Source organism: Euprymna scolopes, chromosome 40 (genome assembly GCF_053919585.1).
Source record: "Euprymna scolopes isolate OS-2025 chromosome 40, ASM5391958v1, whole genome shotgun sequence".
In the NCBI taxonomy this organism is placed as follows: domain Eukaryota; kingdom Metazoa; phylum Mollusca; class Cephalopoda; order Sepiida; family Sepiolidae; genus Euprymna; species Euprymna scolopes.
This window is the reverse complement of record NC_136521.1, coordinates 43,765,176-43,782,768: the sequence shown is the minus strand read 5'-3', so window position 1 is coordinate 43,782,768 and position 17,593 is coordinate 43,765,176. Positions and strand designations below refer to the sequence as shown.

The 17,593-nt window shown below is 34.1% G+C and overlaps 1 protein-coding gene across 1 annotated transcript in view; it reads left to right on the top strand.

Annotated features, from left to right (window-relative positions):
- LOC145265508 (man(5)GlcNAc(2)-PP-dolichol translocation protein RFT1-like) overlaps window positions 1–17,593 on the top strand; it is a 66,168-nt gene that overhangs the window by 14,549 nt on the left and 34,026 nt on the right. The window contains exons 3-7 of the mRNA XM_080121410.1: window positions 2,169–2,285; window positions 4,118–4,307; window positions 6,810–6,911; window positions 10,185–10,319; window positions 12,840–12,918. Of these exons, the coding sequence (XP_079977536.1) occupies window positions 2,169–2,285; window positions 4,118–4,307; window positions 6,810–6,911; window positions 10,185–10,319; window positions 12,840–12,918 (623 nt within the window). The remainder of the gene's footprint in view (window positions 1–2,168; window positions 2,286–4,117; window positions 4,308–6,809; window positions 6,912–10,184; window positions 10,320–12,839; window positions 12,919–17,593) is intronic.

The window sequence follows — 17,593 nt, the reverse complement described above, 5'->3', positions numbered from 1 at the left end:
TACAAAACCGTCTTTGAAATCTAGTGGATGAGGACCTTTTCACCTCCCTACTTTCTATTTCCCACAGAAGAGACACTGTGAATCTCTCTGCTCTATCATTATTTTTATGGTAGCTGCTCAACTGAGCTTCAATCTATGGTCATCCCTCTAAACATTTGAAGCAAATACTTATCCAGCTACAACAACTGTCAATAATTTCCCTTACTTTCTATCAATCCCTAAAACTAAACAAAAATTCTGTAAGCAGTTTTTTTTCCCTAAAACTGTCTGCCCGTGGATCACAATACCGAGGACTGCTTCTTAGCTAACTATAACATAGTCGTTTTTAAGTCTAATGTAAATAAGTTCTTTTTGAGCTGCCCTGTAACATAGTCCATATGAGTGCGTGAGAGAATGTTGGCGGCAATGAAGGATGCAAAGAGATTAGCAGCAGCAGCCGAAAGATGTATATATGCAAATTTGGAAGTGTGCGTAAGAAGAAAAAGGAAAAAAAAGGTGAAAAATTGCACCAAGTGGGGAGAGAAGAATAGTGTGAGTCGAAGAAAATGGACGTGTAAAGTCAAGGATAAGAATGGGCCGGCTGTGGCAGCATGCGGTCCGAAGAAGGAGAAACGTGTGCCAGACTAGATGGATATGTGGCAGCAAGAGACTTGTAAGTGGTGTCGAGACGAGAGAGTCATGGTAATAAAAAAAATCTTTAGGTAAAAAAGAAAAAATGCTGACCTGGATTTTTATTTATTTATTTCTTTTCTTTGTAACCGCAACATTAAAGCCCTCTTATGTAATTAAACTCTACCTTTACTGATCATCACGATGTTGCCTCATTGTCTACCTAACACACATTTACTCTTATTCAAGAGCAGTCATTCTCAACCTTTCCGCCATCATTGAACCCCTTGGTTTTCGGGCAAAAAATTCATAGCCATCATAAAATGATAGAAAAACAAGGTCAAATAGAATCTTTTCATTGTTTAAGACTTTGTTTTGTACAAAAATAGTATTATACATTCGTATCACAAAAACAAAAAAAAAAATCTAACTTTTTCTAAATAAAAAATTACGAAGTTAATTTGTATTACGTTTCTTAGACAAGACGTAATCTGAAAAGAAATAATTATTTTTAAATTATCAGGTACTTCATTTATTTACACCCGACCATATAAATTTTTACCTCCTAGGGATAAATTTACCCCTGGTTGAGAACCTCTGTTCTAGAGTAACTGCTGGGCTTGTTAAGCAGTGACCTCCAACTAAAAAAGAAAAATACAAAATATCAATCCTGCACTCAAAAAATGTTTGATATTATACGATCAAACAAGTCAGAAAAAAAAAAATTGTACTTTGATGATTCATACAAATTAATTTTTTTTTTTAACTGAAGGGAAAATCATAATGTGTGCATGCTTCAAAGGGTCGGTTGTTGGTTGGTTGTTTTTGTTTTATGGCATATCAACCCTTTTCGGGTTATTTAATGCCGAATTCAAAGATTTTGAAGAAAAAATTGTTTTAATAGAATATATTTTTTGTTTTCACATCGGTTTCTATTTAACCCATAGTTGGAACCTTAACAGGTACTACCACTCCGGGTCAGAGTGGACCTGGGAGCAATGGTAATTAAAGGGTGGCTCCACACTCCCCAAAGCCCACAAGCTGGGGCCTCACCACTGGATATAGTTTAAGGTCATATCCAGGATCCCCATTGAGGGACTTTTACCCTCTGCAGGGGGGCAGTCGGCGTATTCTAATGCCCCACTACCAGGGCCGAAAGGGTCAGTTGTGTAACAAAAAAAAAGTGAAAGAAATAAAGGTTAAAATGGTGACACCCAGTTGGTTTTATGGTTGACGGTCACATAAACGACACAGACTGTCGCCGTTTCTATGCAAATGAGACAGGTGGATAAAAAAGGCATGAAACGAAACAGGGGAACGGATTAGAAGAAGGCGTGCGACATGCAGAGTCATGTGCAAGTCAACTTGAAAGAGTGTGGAGTTGGAAATTTTACCCAATAAATTGTTAGTTTAACCACATTAACATCAGTTTAGAAATCCTAAGCTCAAAAATAAGATGAACTTTGAAAAAACTTAAGTTGTTATTTCTTTCTTTTCTGTGGTTAAAACCAAGTTGTCTTTTCTTATTTCTGTTTTTTGTGCTTTTATTTTCCCGATAGACTGACTTTGCTCTACAGCACGAGTATCTTTATTACAAGGGAAGCATTCAACCGTGCATGCCTGAGTCATGTTGGTAAGGCCTCTTGGACGCAAGTCATCAATTTGATCTGGCTCACGTAAGTACACACATGCATTTTTACATTATAGATCAATAAATATTTGTTATAATCTATTTCGTGAAATGTTCTTGAAGTAGATATATATAAAGGTGAAGTTGATCCTTCAGTGCCCAAAATGAACATTTTTTTTTTCTGCACACGCTACTTTGTGTATCCATCCACCTGAATCAATAAAAATATTTTTATTAATAACTTGTAATTAAATCTAGTTGAGTTTTGATCATGATTTTGTTCATATCTGAATGCTAATCAAACAATCGACTCATTCTTAATCTTAACATATGAAAATCTTTCATTTGATATTGTTTTCTGCTCCCCTTGATAGTGTTGAGCTTTTCTTATCTTGATGAGTTTTGCTTTGTTAAAGATTTACTCTTTGATAACATAATTATATATATATATATATATATATATATAATTATAAAACTCAAATGACCTTGTATCGAGTGATGTAACCCACTTTCCGGTTTACAACATCCAGTTGCGCAAGCGCGTATAAACATTAACCCATAACAATGTAAACAAATAAACACAAATCGCTTCTTTTGCAGATTTTGACCTGCGCACTGAAATATTAACGTTATTATTTCGAAATTATTATTTAACATGGGGAAAGTGGGAGTGTTTTGCAACTCTTCTTTATTACGATACTGTCGCTATTTTCTTACAACTAAACAACTTTAACACGTTGACAAACATAAGAACAATTGTAGTAAAGCCAAGACTACTACTACTACTCTCTATCCATCCCTTTTCCTTCCTTCCTTCCTTCCTTATTATTTGTTTACATTTCTAGATACAAAATAGTTGTGTGAGAACGGTGAATTTGTTGACACATTTACTAATCTGTTTCAATATTAGTTTTATTTTTTTATTTATTTAGGTTTTATTTTTTTGCTTCAGGTTTTATTAATTTTTTTTTTTTTTTTTTTTTTTTTTAGATTTTAATTTTCTATAACTTGGTTGAAAGATTCCAATATGGGTTTTTCATTCTTATATTTCTCATCGGTAGGTTCATGTGCGTTTTTGCTGCTAAGTGACTTTCGTTTGTTTAATTTTCGACTTTTGAGCGATTATTCGGAAAAATAAGTAACTTTACACGAATAGGGAGGATTTTTTTTTTCATGTTTGAGTGATCCGTCTGTGATTTTTCATTTTAATATATTTTCATAGAAATGTTTCTGTTATGTCAAAAAAAAACTATTTTCTTTACGTCACAAGTGTCACGCTCATACATGAATTCCATAGCTAATACAACATACTGACCCAACGGGTCATCTAGTGTATATATATATATATATATATATATATATATATATATATATATATGGTAATTCTATCTATTATTTATAATTAATGGTTCCTATATTTTAATAAATTGAATATTAGGTCTGCTTAATAAGTGATCTTCGCCAAGCATATGCGCTATTTTTTGGAGTCGTCTTACTCTTTGCCATTCTTCTCTGTCTATACATTTGTTAAATTGATCGTCAAGGGCGTATCTTCAACTTGGTATGAATAAAGTCCTTGCTGTCAGGTGAGTACATACTACTGCAGTTTATAACTCTATGAAAGTAAGAATGTGTGTGTGTGTGAGGTCAACTCTCAAACTATATAGTCAACAAAGTTTTGATCTACAGACTTGAAACTTGGTATAGAGAGTATTCAGACATGTGAAAAACTTTTTAATTGGTTTTCTTCCAGTGACATGGGCTGCCAAGGGGTGAAAATTGATAGTGTTGAGCTTTTCTTATCTTGATAAGTTTTGCTTTGTTAAAGATTGACTCTATGATAGCATAATTATTTTTATTTTTTGTTTTTAATTCTAGAGTTCCTTTTTCTGTGGTTGTTTGTGGGATCCTGAGTTTTATTTGGTCCAGTTATCTTCAGCGTCCTGATCCTTCGATTATCCCTTATTACGACATTGGCGTCTTCACCTTTGCCCTCTCCACCATGATTGAGGTTTTGGCTCAGCCCTTATGGGTCATAGGTCAATCATTCATGTTTGTAAAACTTCGGGTGAGTTTGATTTTCTCCTTTTTAACAATCACAGCATACTCACACATATGCACGAACACACGCACCCACGCCCCAAAAAAATTATAGAAAATGTGACCCAAAATAATTTAAGTAAATTATAATTTTTTTTTTTTTAACATCAAGAAAATAATTGTTCATTTTATTTTGATTATTTAGACTTCTGTTATCTTGAGTTGCTTTAACAATGTTTCGGTCGATGTAACCTTCGGACTTCTCCGAATTTTGGAATCTACATTTATTTAAGCTACGGAGCTAATATGCTCTCATTCCATCAACCACAACTGAGTAGAAGTCCTAAGTAGTTCGCAGTTGTATTGTGAATGTCAAACACAGATTGAACCTTTACACTCCAGAAGAGTGTAAGGTACAGCTAAATTTGATCATATTTTATCCACTATGCCATGGGTCCTTGCAGACTATATATATATATATAAAAACGAAAATGTATGTATGTATGTATTTATGTATGTGTGTTCGCTTTTTCTGTATGTCAACAAAAGGCTTTTTTCAGAGAAGCGGTCGCTTGCTTCACAACTTTTTAAAACTTTTTATATCACATATAAATCGTAATATCTCACAGTTAACAACGAAGCTCGCCTGTCTATTTAATTTGCTCGATTTCGGGAAGATAAATATTCAATATTTGTCGCTCGCCGCATGTGGGTTAGTCTTTTTCCTATAACATCTTGGGGTGGGGGGAGCGTTCAGCAGTAAATGAATACTATCCCGCAGTCAAACTTGACCTCATTAACTCATTAAAACGGGCACCTGCTAAATCCAAGTAATTAAATAAATTCAAACATGTTTCCGTTAGCATCTCGCGGTGGGGCAATGGTTAACGTCGCACGTTTTTTTTGTTTTTTTTTTTCACATTTTAATTTACAACTTTGCCTCAAGGGTTCGGGTTCGGGTTCGATCCTCATACTTACTTTTTTTTTTTTTTTTAATCCCCCACACACACCTCCAAACACCCGGGCAACGCTGGGTACCCCTCACTAGTCTATTATATAAATCTCACCTGTCTGTTTAAATGTGTGTATGTATGTCTGCCTAAAACTTTCGACAGAGGCGACAGATTTTCACGAGATCGGTATCGTTTTGAAGCTCAACCCTTCAGACGAAAAATATAGAAAAATTGGCTAAAAACATTAATTCCTTCACCATCAACTGGGCATTTTTCTACACTGCTGACATTTTTGCAAGTCATTCAAATTTCGCATCAACACGGTCACATAAAAGATGTTATTTCGACTGCTCCATGACATCACAATCGCGGTGCATCGATAAGACCATTTGTTTTTTTTTTCACCTCTTTTTCCTTTGGCAACGCCGGGCACCTAGACTAGTTCTTGTATAAATTTGATTTCTCTCAAATAATCATGTGATGATTGGTTGGATAAATTAGTAATTGGAGCTGTTCTTCCGTGATAAAAGTGTATGTGACTGCCAGACTCGTTTAACATATGGGAATTTTACTACCGTCGAATCCAATGTACTACTGTGGTATCCAAGCTTTTTAACATATCCCCAGCAGAAATACGTCCAGCTTATTAGAAATGTTCCATAGAGAATTGTTGGCCTAACAAAGTGATTGTTATGGTCGGCATTTATAAGTTTATCAATCCCAATTTAATTTGAATATGTTCGTTGGTTGTCATTCTCTTGTCTGAATTTTTAAAAATAAACGATTTGTTTGGTTTCTTTGATTTGTAAATACGCCAACGTTTTTCCGTATGTTCTATCGCTGAATGGTTTTATGTAAAATAAATTTATGTTGATTAAATAAAAGGTTCTGTTCACTATTTTGTGCAGATTTCTGAGTTCAATAGAAAGATTTCTCGGTTAAAGACACACCTCCTGAAGAAGGTCAGAGCTTACATTGACTAAAACATTGTGAGAATGACACTCAAGATAAGAACAGATCGGCTAAGGAGTTTTTTATCCTGGACCCCTAAAACCAACGGAGATTAGACCATTCCTGTAATGATCTGGTCCCTGTTAATTTTGCGGTGAAGTTCTATGCAGTTCTAGGAGGTCCACCCTCCCAGGCCTTGCTTTCTCTCTTTGAGAAGGGGTTAGTGTGTTGGTGATCGCCTGAGGCGCCCTTATTGGGGAATGCTGACAAGGCTGCCCAGGCACTTTTTGCAGGTCAGAGTGCCCCTCCTTGGGAGCGCTGATTTCTCAATCACTTTTGCACAAACATTAGTTATGATGAAAGTAAATTTTTGCCAGAATAGATTTTCTGAGTTAACTCAGGTTGACACCCCGCCTTCCCCCCAGGGGGTATTATTGGAGTAAAATTGCCCCAAAATTGTTCATCTTTTTATTCATTCGCACTTTTCTCAATAACTGCACCTTGGATTTTTTTTTTTTTTTTTAATTTTGCAGAAACATTAGTCATGATGAAAGTAAATTTTTCACTCCTGAAGGGGGACCTCACATGCTCAGCTCGTTATCTTTGCGATTTGTTTTTTTTTTTAGGTTTTGATGGATTCTTTTCTGTTATCTGTGAAGTCAATCATCACGGTTGTTCTCATCCTCTGCAAACCACAACTTGGTATTATTATATTTTCATTGGCTCAGGTAAAACAGTTTATTTTTATATATTTCATTTTTTTTAAATTAATGACTTACTGTTTCTCTGAGAAACAGTTTCTGCTATTCTGAATATAAAATGTAAGTGTTCAAGCCTACCTCCCTACCAAATTTTTTTTTTTCTTTTACACCCGGGCAACGCCGGGCACCCCCACTAGTAAATAGATAAATAATATTTGTTTACGACCAAAAAAAATATTCGTTTACGTCCAAAAAAAAAAAACATTTGTTTACGTCCCAAACAAAAATGGGCAATTTTCTAAGGAAAAAGATCTTCCAGGTTGAAGGCACTAATTAACTGTATTATCGTTTTAAAAATCTGTATCCTGCTTCTCTTTTTTTTTTCATTTTTCTTAAACTTTTTCTTCTTGGGGATGGGACATCCAACCAGATGTCTGACATTTACCCCTATTTTAGTGAGTCCAACCAAGAGATCTTTTCAGGATTCTAGCCGTCCCTTTCAGTGCAATCGTTTGTATTTCACTTGCACTTGGTTCACCGGGTATGCTTGCTATGTACTTTTTAAAGTTCTTTTTCATAAGCCCAGTTGCTCCTATGATGACTGGTATAATTGAAACGTCTTTTAATTTCCAATTTCGTTTCATATCATACATAAGTCCTTGATACTTTGTAATCTTTTCCCTCTCAACTCTGTTAAGCCCTGTATCATTGGGTACACTGACCTCTATTACGGTCGCTTTTTTGTTTGCTCTGTCCCAAATCACTATATCTGGTTTATGTGTCAGTTTAAGTATAATATGAACAGGCATCTTGCTGCTCACCTCCCTACTTAAAGTATCCCTGTAGTAAATGTGAACATGGATTAAAAGTGCTAATGCAAGTTTAAGGGGAAAAAAATCTATCTTTAATGATTCCTTTACTAAAAGAACAATTTGAATTTTTTTTACACAGGCATCACCACATTATCAAGGCCAAGAGGCCACTCAAGGATAAGGGTTAAAGAGTGTACAGTAGAAATTGGAAAATATAGTAATCATTAGTAATGAAAATTCGGTAAATTTGTTAATTTATATGGAACGGCTCATCAAGAACCTGTTTACGTTAGACTTGAAGACAACCATAATTCAGACGTGTTCACTAGAAGATATATGCAGTTTTAATTAAACTTATTGATTTCATATTAAAAAAAGATGAATAAATATTTCCATAATCCTAATTATCTACATTATTTATATGCATAAAAAAAAGATTCTCATATCAAAACAATATAGAATTCAGTAAATCTGTAACCCGATTTCTTCCCAAAATTTATCATTCTTCATATGCATTGCAAACATGCAACGCACTATACATGCAATGTTTGTATTTGTAATTTATTTGTTTTTGTTATTTATTTCCTTAGCAATTGTAGAGGGGTGGCATGTTTCTACAATAATGCATACACACAAAAGTAAATGTGGACATGCATTATATTTGAATTCTGGATGGTTCATCTCCAAATCAGAGATATCCCTTACTGACTCCTTGTCTTCCTGGTCCTGGATATGACCTAAACCTATATCCGCTGGTGAGGCCCCAAACTGCGGGCTTAATTGCCATTGCTCCCAGGTCCACTTTAATTGCCATTGCTCCCAGGTCCACTCTGACCCGGAGTGGTAGTACCTGTTAGGGTCCCAACTATAGGTTAAATAGAATCTGACGTAAAAAAAAATATACTCCATTAAAAATCGTTCCTCAAAATAACTAGATTCGGCATTAAATAACCTGAAAAAGGTTGATATGCCGTAAAACAAAAAAACAACCAAACAACCAACCTTGCCTTCCTTGAATCTCTTATGCTACTTAAAAACTGATGCTCGATTCATACAAGATGGTCCAAAAGCAGTCCGAAGCATTCCATACATTTCTGTGGCATTTTTTTCCTCTTATCTTAGGGAATTTCTCTATAGTTTAATATTTTTCATTTGCTGCAAGCCTGTTAATCGTATGCACTGCAAACACACAATGTTTAGATCTGTTATTTATTTGTTTTTATTATTTTCTATAATAATACCTACCAACAAAAGTAAATATGGACATGTGTTATAAGAGCCAACATCCATTTCTGATAGTATATTTAGCCTCCAAAACTTATTTCATCAGTGCTGAAATTAAAAAATTTATAATCTTATTTTCTTTTGTTATTTGGATGCCCTCCCACGTCAATGGGTGTTCGGGGTCACTGACCTATTGACCGCCCTCTCTACATATCATAATTTTCAATTTATGAGATGCCTTAAATAAATTTCCAGACTTTTTCCAGACGAGATGCCTTAAATAAATTTCCAGACTTTTTTCGTACAGGCATTTAAAATTGTCGTAGACTCTTAAAAATTAAGTATGTTATTCCTATACATCTTATGAGATGATTGACCAATTTTTATGATTTCAGATTCAAATGAACAGCTACAACAAGAATTGGAATACCCCCTACTAATACCCCTGATTGTCACAGCTGATGAATTTTAAAAATGCAATCTGGACATGAGGACATTTTAGAAGAATCATATACAATAAAATTCTGCTTTAAACTTGGAAAAATGCCACAGAAATGTATGGAATGCTTCAGACTGCTTTTGGACCTTCTTGTATGAATCCAGCATCAGTTTTTAAGTGGCATAAGAGATTCAAGGAAGGCAAGGAGTCAGTGAGGGATTATGTGAGGTGTGAGAGGAGCAAGGAAGCCAGAATACCAGAATTGATTGGCCAAATAAAGAATTTCATGTATAAGGGCCATTGTGTGTCTGTAGAGACAATAAGTGCACAGTTTGATGTCAGTGTGGGAACTGTACACACAATTATTTGCAAGAAACTGAAGATGTGGAAGATTTGCATAAAGTTTGTTCCAAGGGTGCTCAGAGAAGCTCACAGACTATTTGACCAAGATGGGCATCGAGACAGTTCCTCGCCTTCCCTATGACTTTTGGTTGTTCCCTAAGCTCAAGGAAAACCTTAGAGGTTGTAGTTATGAGATAATTGAGGAGATGAAAGAGGCTGTGATAAAGGTCCTTGACACGCTCGCGCAAGAGTACTTCCATGGGGCCTTCCAGAAGTTGTTCGAACGGTACAAGTGCATTGCAGAGATTACTTTGGAGGGGACTAGAGTTTCATGTGTGTACTATCAATAAAAGTGCTTATACGAAAAAAAGTCTGGAAACTTATTGAAGGCGTCTCGTATGTACATCAGAGGAATATCATCTGAATTGTGTTTACCAATCAAATTCTACATTGTTTCTCCATCGTAAAGTTTTGTCTTTTCAGGTCGTATCGATGTTGGCTTACGTCTTGGCTTATTATATTTATTTCGCTTTCTATGCGAAACGCATCAGAAAAAAGAACGACGATTTCCCATTGAAAGGAATTCGCGATTTTTTCCCAAAATTTATCAAAAATAAGGTTTGTAGATTTTCATATTTTCTTCTTCTGTAATCTCAAGCATTATAATCCATCGACCCTTCATGAGATTATTTAACAATTAAGAATTAAAGATAATCCATATCTATTGTAACTAGGGCTAAGTCAACAGCATATTCTTTTAATGTTTTGACTCTTGAGTGTGTATCCATTAATATCTTATATGCTTTTATATTGATTGATGTGGTTCTCAGTTGATTAACTGTGTCTGATATATACTCGAGAGTCAAAACAATGAAGAGAATATGCTGTTGTCATAGTCCTTAATTATAACGAAGTATTTTTTTGTTTGTATTGTTTTGATTGTTTGGACAATTATTCTCATCTTGAGTGTTATTAGCACAACGTTTCAGTCGTTGAAACCTTCGCCCATCGTCAGGTATGAAATTCATGTTTTTTTTTTTCAACTAAATTGAAATAAAAACATTCATATCTCATCTAAAAAATTGAGAATTGCATTGAGTATTTTTTTTGTCGATCTGTTCGTTGTTTATAGGTTTAAAAAAAATACTTGCAAGATTAGCATTAAATTTTGTACAAAACATCTTCGGTATATCAAGTATGGTGTACTCTAAAAGTGATAAACACTCATAGGTTCTAAAACTTATTATGATTCGGTATCTCCAATTAGTGCAATCTAATCATTTTTTTTTTTTTTTTTGTTTATATAAACAAAATTTAGATTTCTAATGCAGAGATGTACCAGATAAACTCACACCAACGCAACGCAAGGTATTATAGTGGAATCAGCTATTACTGTACACATAGATTCGAAAAAGATGTCAAAAAACAAATATATAACAAATAAATGTTATCAAAGGCAAGATAAATTACTTTTCTACCTAACTTGATATAATTTTCGTGTTTTTATTCAATTTAACATGTTTATTCAGCTCGAAAAGCATACAGTGTTTACCAATATATTGGAAAATTCAAAATGGCGGCCGACTCTCTCTTTAACACGGTAAGTTCGGGAAAAGGTGTTATAAATAATAAACTAGACAAAATACTATTAAAAAACCACCGAATATATGTCAAGTTATGTCACGGTAACATATATTGAGCGAATTTCTAACAGTATTTTGTCTAGTTTATTATTTATTACACCTTTTTTTGAACTTACCGTGTTAAAGGCACAATCACTGGAAGATTGTCGTACAGAACCATCTTGCTCAAGGGTGACCAAGTCAGGGGCTTTCATTTCCAAAAAAAACTATTTACCATGAAGCACCCTTGGGATTATGTAAGAATTAAAGATAATATGTCTGCATGAATTCACTGCACAGATCATGATCATCCGTTCGTCTGTTAGGTCTGAATTCAGTACTTGGTTCTGTCACCAGCCGCAGTCTCTACAACTACTGCAAGAAACCGTTCTTCATTCCACACGAAAACCACAACGACTATTTAAAACAAATGTTTTATTTTGAGAGATACAACGATACGAGTTTTCTTCCACTGAACAACAACAACCTGAAAAATCTGATCTTATCGAACAAAAATATCCCAAACTTTGCTGAAAAGGTTCACTCATTGCGTGGTCTTTTTAAATCATGGATTTGGAACCTTGACCACCAAAATTGCTATGACCAGCTCAAGGAAATAATTACAGACGATAAATGCCTTTCATACTATGAACAAACTAAATCCACATCACTGGAGGTGGATTCTTTGCAGAAGGGCCTGGGAATAGCACTGATCCTATATGGCAAACCAGCTGAATTTGGATCCAAAACATTGACTGATACACAAACCTTAGCAACACTGAACAAGAAATGTTAGCAACTGTGTATGGTAATTAACGGTAATTTAATCATTAGTCATCCAGCAATTTCTACATTACTATTTAATCTGCATATCAAGAGAAACATATCTTCCACCCAAACTCAACCCATTAGCTTGAATCCCAAGGCTCTTTTTGCGTCTATCCCTTTGCTGCGTTGTTCAAATATTTATAGATATGAGTTATTGTTAGGATCTACCTAAGGAGAAAAAGAAAGAGTTATTGCCCTTGGACTTGCAAAACAATTCCCTTTGGCAGAGACTGGAGAGGCGGCTATAACACTTGGGAAATAAACAAAACTTCATTACGCAACCAGCAACTCACCTACTAATCTTTCTTCATAAATCGTTAAATAAAATTGTTAAACCTTGCATCATTTTTACATCGCTATTTCACAGACGACCTACATTCTAAACACGTGACAATTGTAAAAACAGTATGGAACCTTATATCGAAAAATGGTACAGTTATTTTGTGAACGTTCATTTGTGTATGTTTATTGCATTAGTTCTTTCTGATTAATGATTATCTTCTTCTTGGAGGATGTAAACCCTCCTTTCTCCATGTTAAGAATGGCTTTCTTGTTCACTTGACCATCCAGCAAAATGGACAACAGAAACCGGGAGTCCAGAAGAGCAAAGAGCAGACAATCTTGATTATCACTGCCGTCACTCTTATTAGTATAAGTTTACTGATAATTGTGTTTACTTCTTTTTCAGCACTTCATCAATTATGATCAAGCCCTTTTGACTTGGAGTTTTATAAAACAGTCATTTCTTAAGCAATTTCTCACCGAAGGTAAATTTTCTTCTGCTTTCTTTTTTCCATTTCTTTTTTCTTTTCTCTTTTTCTTTTTTCCATTTCTTTTTTTTTTCTTGTTTTCGTTTTTTTTCTTTTCTCATTTTCTTTTTTCCATTTTTTTCTCTTTTTCTTCCATGTCTTTTTTCTATTCCTTTTCTCTTTCTCTCTTGTTTTTTTTTTCTTCATAACAATGACCCAATGAATGCAGGTTGTCCAGTTTTCTGTATTTTCTATCTTATGTATAAACTAGCCCTTTTGACTTGGAGTTTTATAAAACAATCATTTCTTAAACAATTTCTCACCAAAGGTAAATTTTCTTCTGCTCTTTTTTCTTGCTTTCATTTCTCTTTTTCTTTTTATTTCTTTTTTCTTTCTTCCATGTCTTTTTTTTTCCTTTTCTCTCTCTCTTTTTTGTTCATAACAATGGCCCAATGAGCGCAGGTTGTCTAGTTTTCTGTATTTTCTATCTTATGTATAAACTAGCTGGGTGCCCAGTTTTTCCCGGTTGTAAAATACACTTAAATATGATATTTTACTTTATGCAGATTTTGTATTTATTATTATAGAATCAATTCTGTATTATATTGTACCCAATATATAGTGTAACGTTACATGTGTTACACGCATATTAGAGTTTGTTGCAAGAAAACAAAGACTAGGAATAACTCAAGTCACTTTTTTCCGTTGAAACAACAGACATTTATTTTCACCTTTCTAACGTGGTCCCTGGTTTGCGCTCACATTCTTATTTTCATAATCTTTTTCCTTGCTGTGACATCATCTTGCACACGGCTCTATCATTTGTTTACAGCTCCCATACATGCGTCTGTGTCAAAAGTAAAAAAAAAATAATTTGTGTGCCATTAGCTAGAATCAAAACCAAAACATTTAGCGCTCCAACCTTAGTTGTTACTGTTTGAGCTATCCTCAAATAGATAAATAGTTGAAAATTAACCAACTATAATGTATAAATGTGTAGTTTCACATGCATACAAGCGCATTGACTTATGCCTGCTAAGTTCCATTTTTTTTTTTTTTTTAAATTTTGACTATTTTTACTAGCTAAAACCCCATGCAAGAATGGTCCACAAAAATGCAGTCCTTTGACCTGCATCATGCCGCTGTGCAATCTTGTGTCTCTGAGGAGATGTAGTTTGGAAAAAAAAAAAACTGACACACATTAACATAGTGAGTTTTCTTAAAACTGCACGCCAGCAGAACTGTCTGCCGCTTGCCTGTTTCCCACCTGACTACAACTTGGACGTCTTCAAGTCCAACATAAACAAACTCCTGACAAACCTCCCCCTTAAGTAAGACACTCTATCAAAACCCCCAATACTAATGATTACTACAATACTATCTCATTGATTACTGTACACGCAATAGCCCTTATCCCTGAGTGGCCTTCAGGCCTTGATAGGTGGTGACCCCATGTAAAAAAAAAAAAAAAAAAAAAAAAAATTGGATTAAAAACAGTTATTTTCATCATTAAGTTTTATTTAAAAAAAAAAAAAGATATCTAATTGCATTTTTTTTTTGAGTCATATAAGGCAAATATTGGTCTAAAAAATGTATTTTCAATAGATCTTAATATTTAATCCTGATCTATCTTTTATTTTTTGATTAGTTACATATTTGTAGTGGCAGAACTTTCACTCTCACATTCAGAAATCCTCCAACCCATGACACCAGGAACAAATTTAATAACAATTTTTCAAGGTTTACCAGACTCGCATTCAACTGTAAAGGGAAGAAGAGACGGAAGACGTGGGATAAAGGATGCCAATAAAGAAAAAAGCAAAGGCAGAGAGAGTAAAAAGAAAAATGACAGAAGCTAATGTCTGTTGGCACAGCAGATGTACAGACAGTTATTATGAGTTTGCATTATTTGGATTATCCAAACTATTGTTTTCATCTTGAGTGTCATTGTCACATTTTATTCAATCTACAGATGTAGCTAATATACATACTAGAATTATCTGCAAGAATTTGTGGCGTAACAGATAAAGTACTAAATAAAATTCAGTTCTAAGTGACACTCTTTTGGAGGTTGTAGGTTCAATCCTCAGTACGGTCAGTACTAAGAATACAAATGCGGTCATGGCTTAAAGAACAGCATGCTACTGCCATGGATCAAGGGTTCCGTTCCAAATTTTTATTAGTCATATAAAATGGAAAACAGAGGAGCTTTTACCCTCACACTCAAAAGTCATCCCATTGTCACCAATAGCACTAAGAACAATTTTAATAACAAACATTTTTTTCAAGATTCACTGACTGACGTATATTTTACTGTAAAGGTGTCAAGAAAAAGTTAAACGAGAGAAAGAAAGAAAGACTCTAGCCAAAATGGCAGCAGCAATCTGTTCTGATTTAGGTAGTTAATAGCTTCTAAATTGCCCTGGTGATTCAATTGATTAGTGTGGCGTGCTTCTAGAAAGAGGTGAGTTAAAACCTTATGCATGGCATAAGGTTTTTTTTTTTTTTTTTTACTTTGATTTTGTTTTTTCCTCTAAACGAACTTAAAGATTTCATATAATGTTAAGCAGATTTATATTTTCGTAAGATGCACTTTTATGTATTAGTAGTAAATGATGCATGGAAAGAAAAACAAAACATAACTATAAAGGTCAAGGGTGTGAATTCCGCAGAGAAATGTTGATTTAAATTCAAATAAAATAAAATACGCATCACGTGCGCTTGAAACCAAATCACAACGTAATATTAGGAAATAAACAAATATTTTACTTGTTTGAAATTTATAACATAAATATATTTCAGAGGTAGACTCCATCGTCAGCGTGGTGTTTTGTTTCTTTTTTTTCTTTTCTTCCTTGCCATATTGTAAATTTCGAGCAAGAAGTCTGTTTGTATAGAGCCGCGCGTCGTATCTGGCGGTTGTATTTTGAAATGTTTGAACTGTGCGTAGGTAATGCGAGAATAACGTCAAGAATGAGAGTTCAATAGAAACATTGTTTTAATTTGAATAAAATAAAATATGCATCAAGTGCGCTTGAAAGCCAAATCACAACACAATATTAGGAAAATAAACAAATATTTTACTTGTTTGAAATTTATAACATAAAAATATTTCGGAGGTAGACTCCATCATCACACCCTTGACGTTATTCTCGCGTTACCTATGCACTGTTCCAACATTTCAAAATACAACCGCTCAGATACAACGCATGGCTCTTTACAAACTGACTTTTCTTTTCTTTTCTTTCTTCAACTTTTACAACATGGCAAAGAAGATGAAAAAAAAGAAACAAACAACATACTGAGGATGGAGTTTAGCTCCAAAATATATTTATGTTATAAATTTCAAACAAGTAAAATATTTGTTTATTTTCTAATATTACGTTGTGATTTGGTTTCAAGCGCACTTGATGCATATTTTATTTTATAACTAAAAAGGATTTATTTAAGTGGAAGAAAATTGGACGGTGTTCAAATGAAGTCAGGAAAATTCTTTAGGTTGTCGAAAGTCAGTCAGCAGTTATCTTCAGGCAAAAATTGCTGATGCAGGCATATCCGGTTAACAGGGACAGGAAATGGAGAACGGGTTTCTTTTCTTGTTGCTAATGTGATTTTAATCTGTGTAAATACGATTTTAATCTGTGTAAATGTGAATTTAATCTGTGTAAATGTGATTTTAATGTGTGTAAATGTGATTTTAATGTGTGTAAATGTGATTTTGATCTGTGTAAATGTGATTTTAATGTGTGTAAATGTGATTTTAATCTGTGTAAATGTGATTTTAATCTGTGTAAATGCGATTTTAAACAGTGTAATTGTGATCCTGATTTGTATAAATGTGTTTTTTTAACTGTGTAAATGATTTGTGTAAATGTTCTGTCTTACCATGAAAATAATTGTCAGGTTAATAATTTTTAAGTAAATACTTTAATACCAATTTTAATTCAATAGTTATGACTGAATTCTATGACATTGTATTCGATTTAGAAACAATTCATTTCGAAATAAGTGAAATCGTAATTTTTGCCACTCGTCGACACCAGATTGTCTACAATTAAATTTTTTCTTTTCTTTTTTTTTTATTACATTTTATCCAGTGAGAAATGACCTCTTCTCCTCCTCTTCCCTGCAGTATCTTTTTCACAAAGGAGACGTTACTAACCTTTCCCTACTCCATCAATATTTCAATTGAGCTTCAAGCTTTAGTCCCCCCAAATAAAATCAACTTCTTTTTACTACCTGCACTACAAAGAACTTTGCTTACTTACTCTGTGTACATAAAATTAAACAACTTTCATGAACAGAGTTTCCTTCCTAGAATTTCTCATTTGTGAAACCTGTTACTATGGGAATGTTTCTCTATAGACTACAACATGATCGTTTTCAAGTTCAATGTCAACAAATATCTGTCAAGTAGTGTTGCATATGAGCGCATCTCTTGCAATGTATGTATAAAAGACAGCCCTGCATGTTTTCAGTGTATGTGAGTGTATAGCTGTGTTAACAATAAAATGACAATTTGTGTTATCAAAAAACAAAAACGAGTCTGTTTATTATTTGAGAGTTGAGCATGTGGTTGAAGCAGTTAGAGATGAGAGTAGTGACGACAGCCTGATTCCTTGCGTGTGTGTGTCTCTCTCTCTCTCTAACTGCCTGACCTTTTTCCAAAACCATTTTTTTTTATTCTGATTCT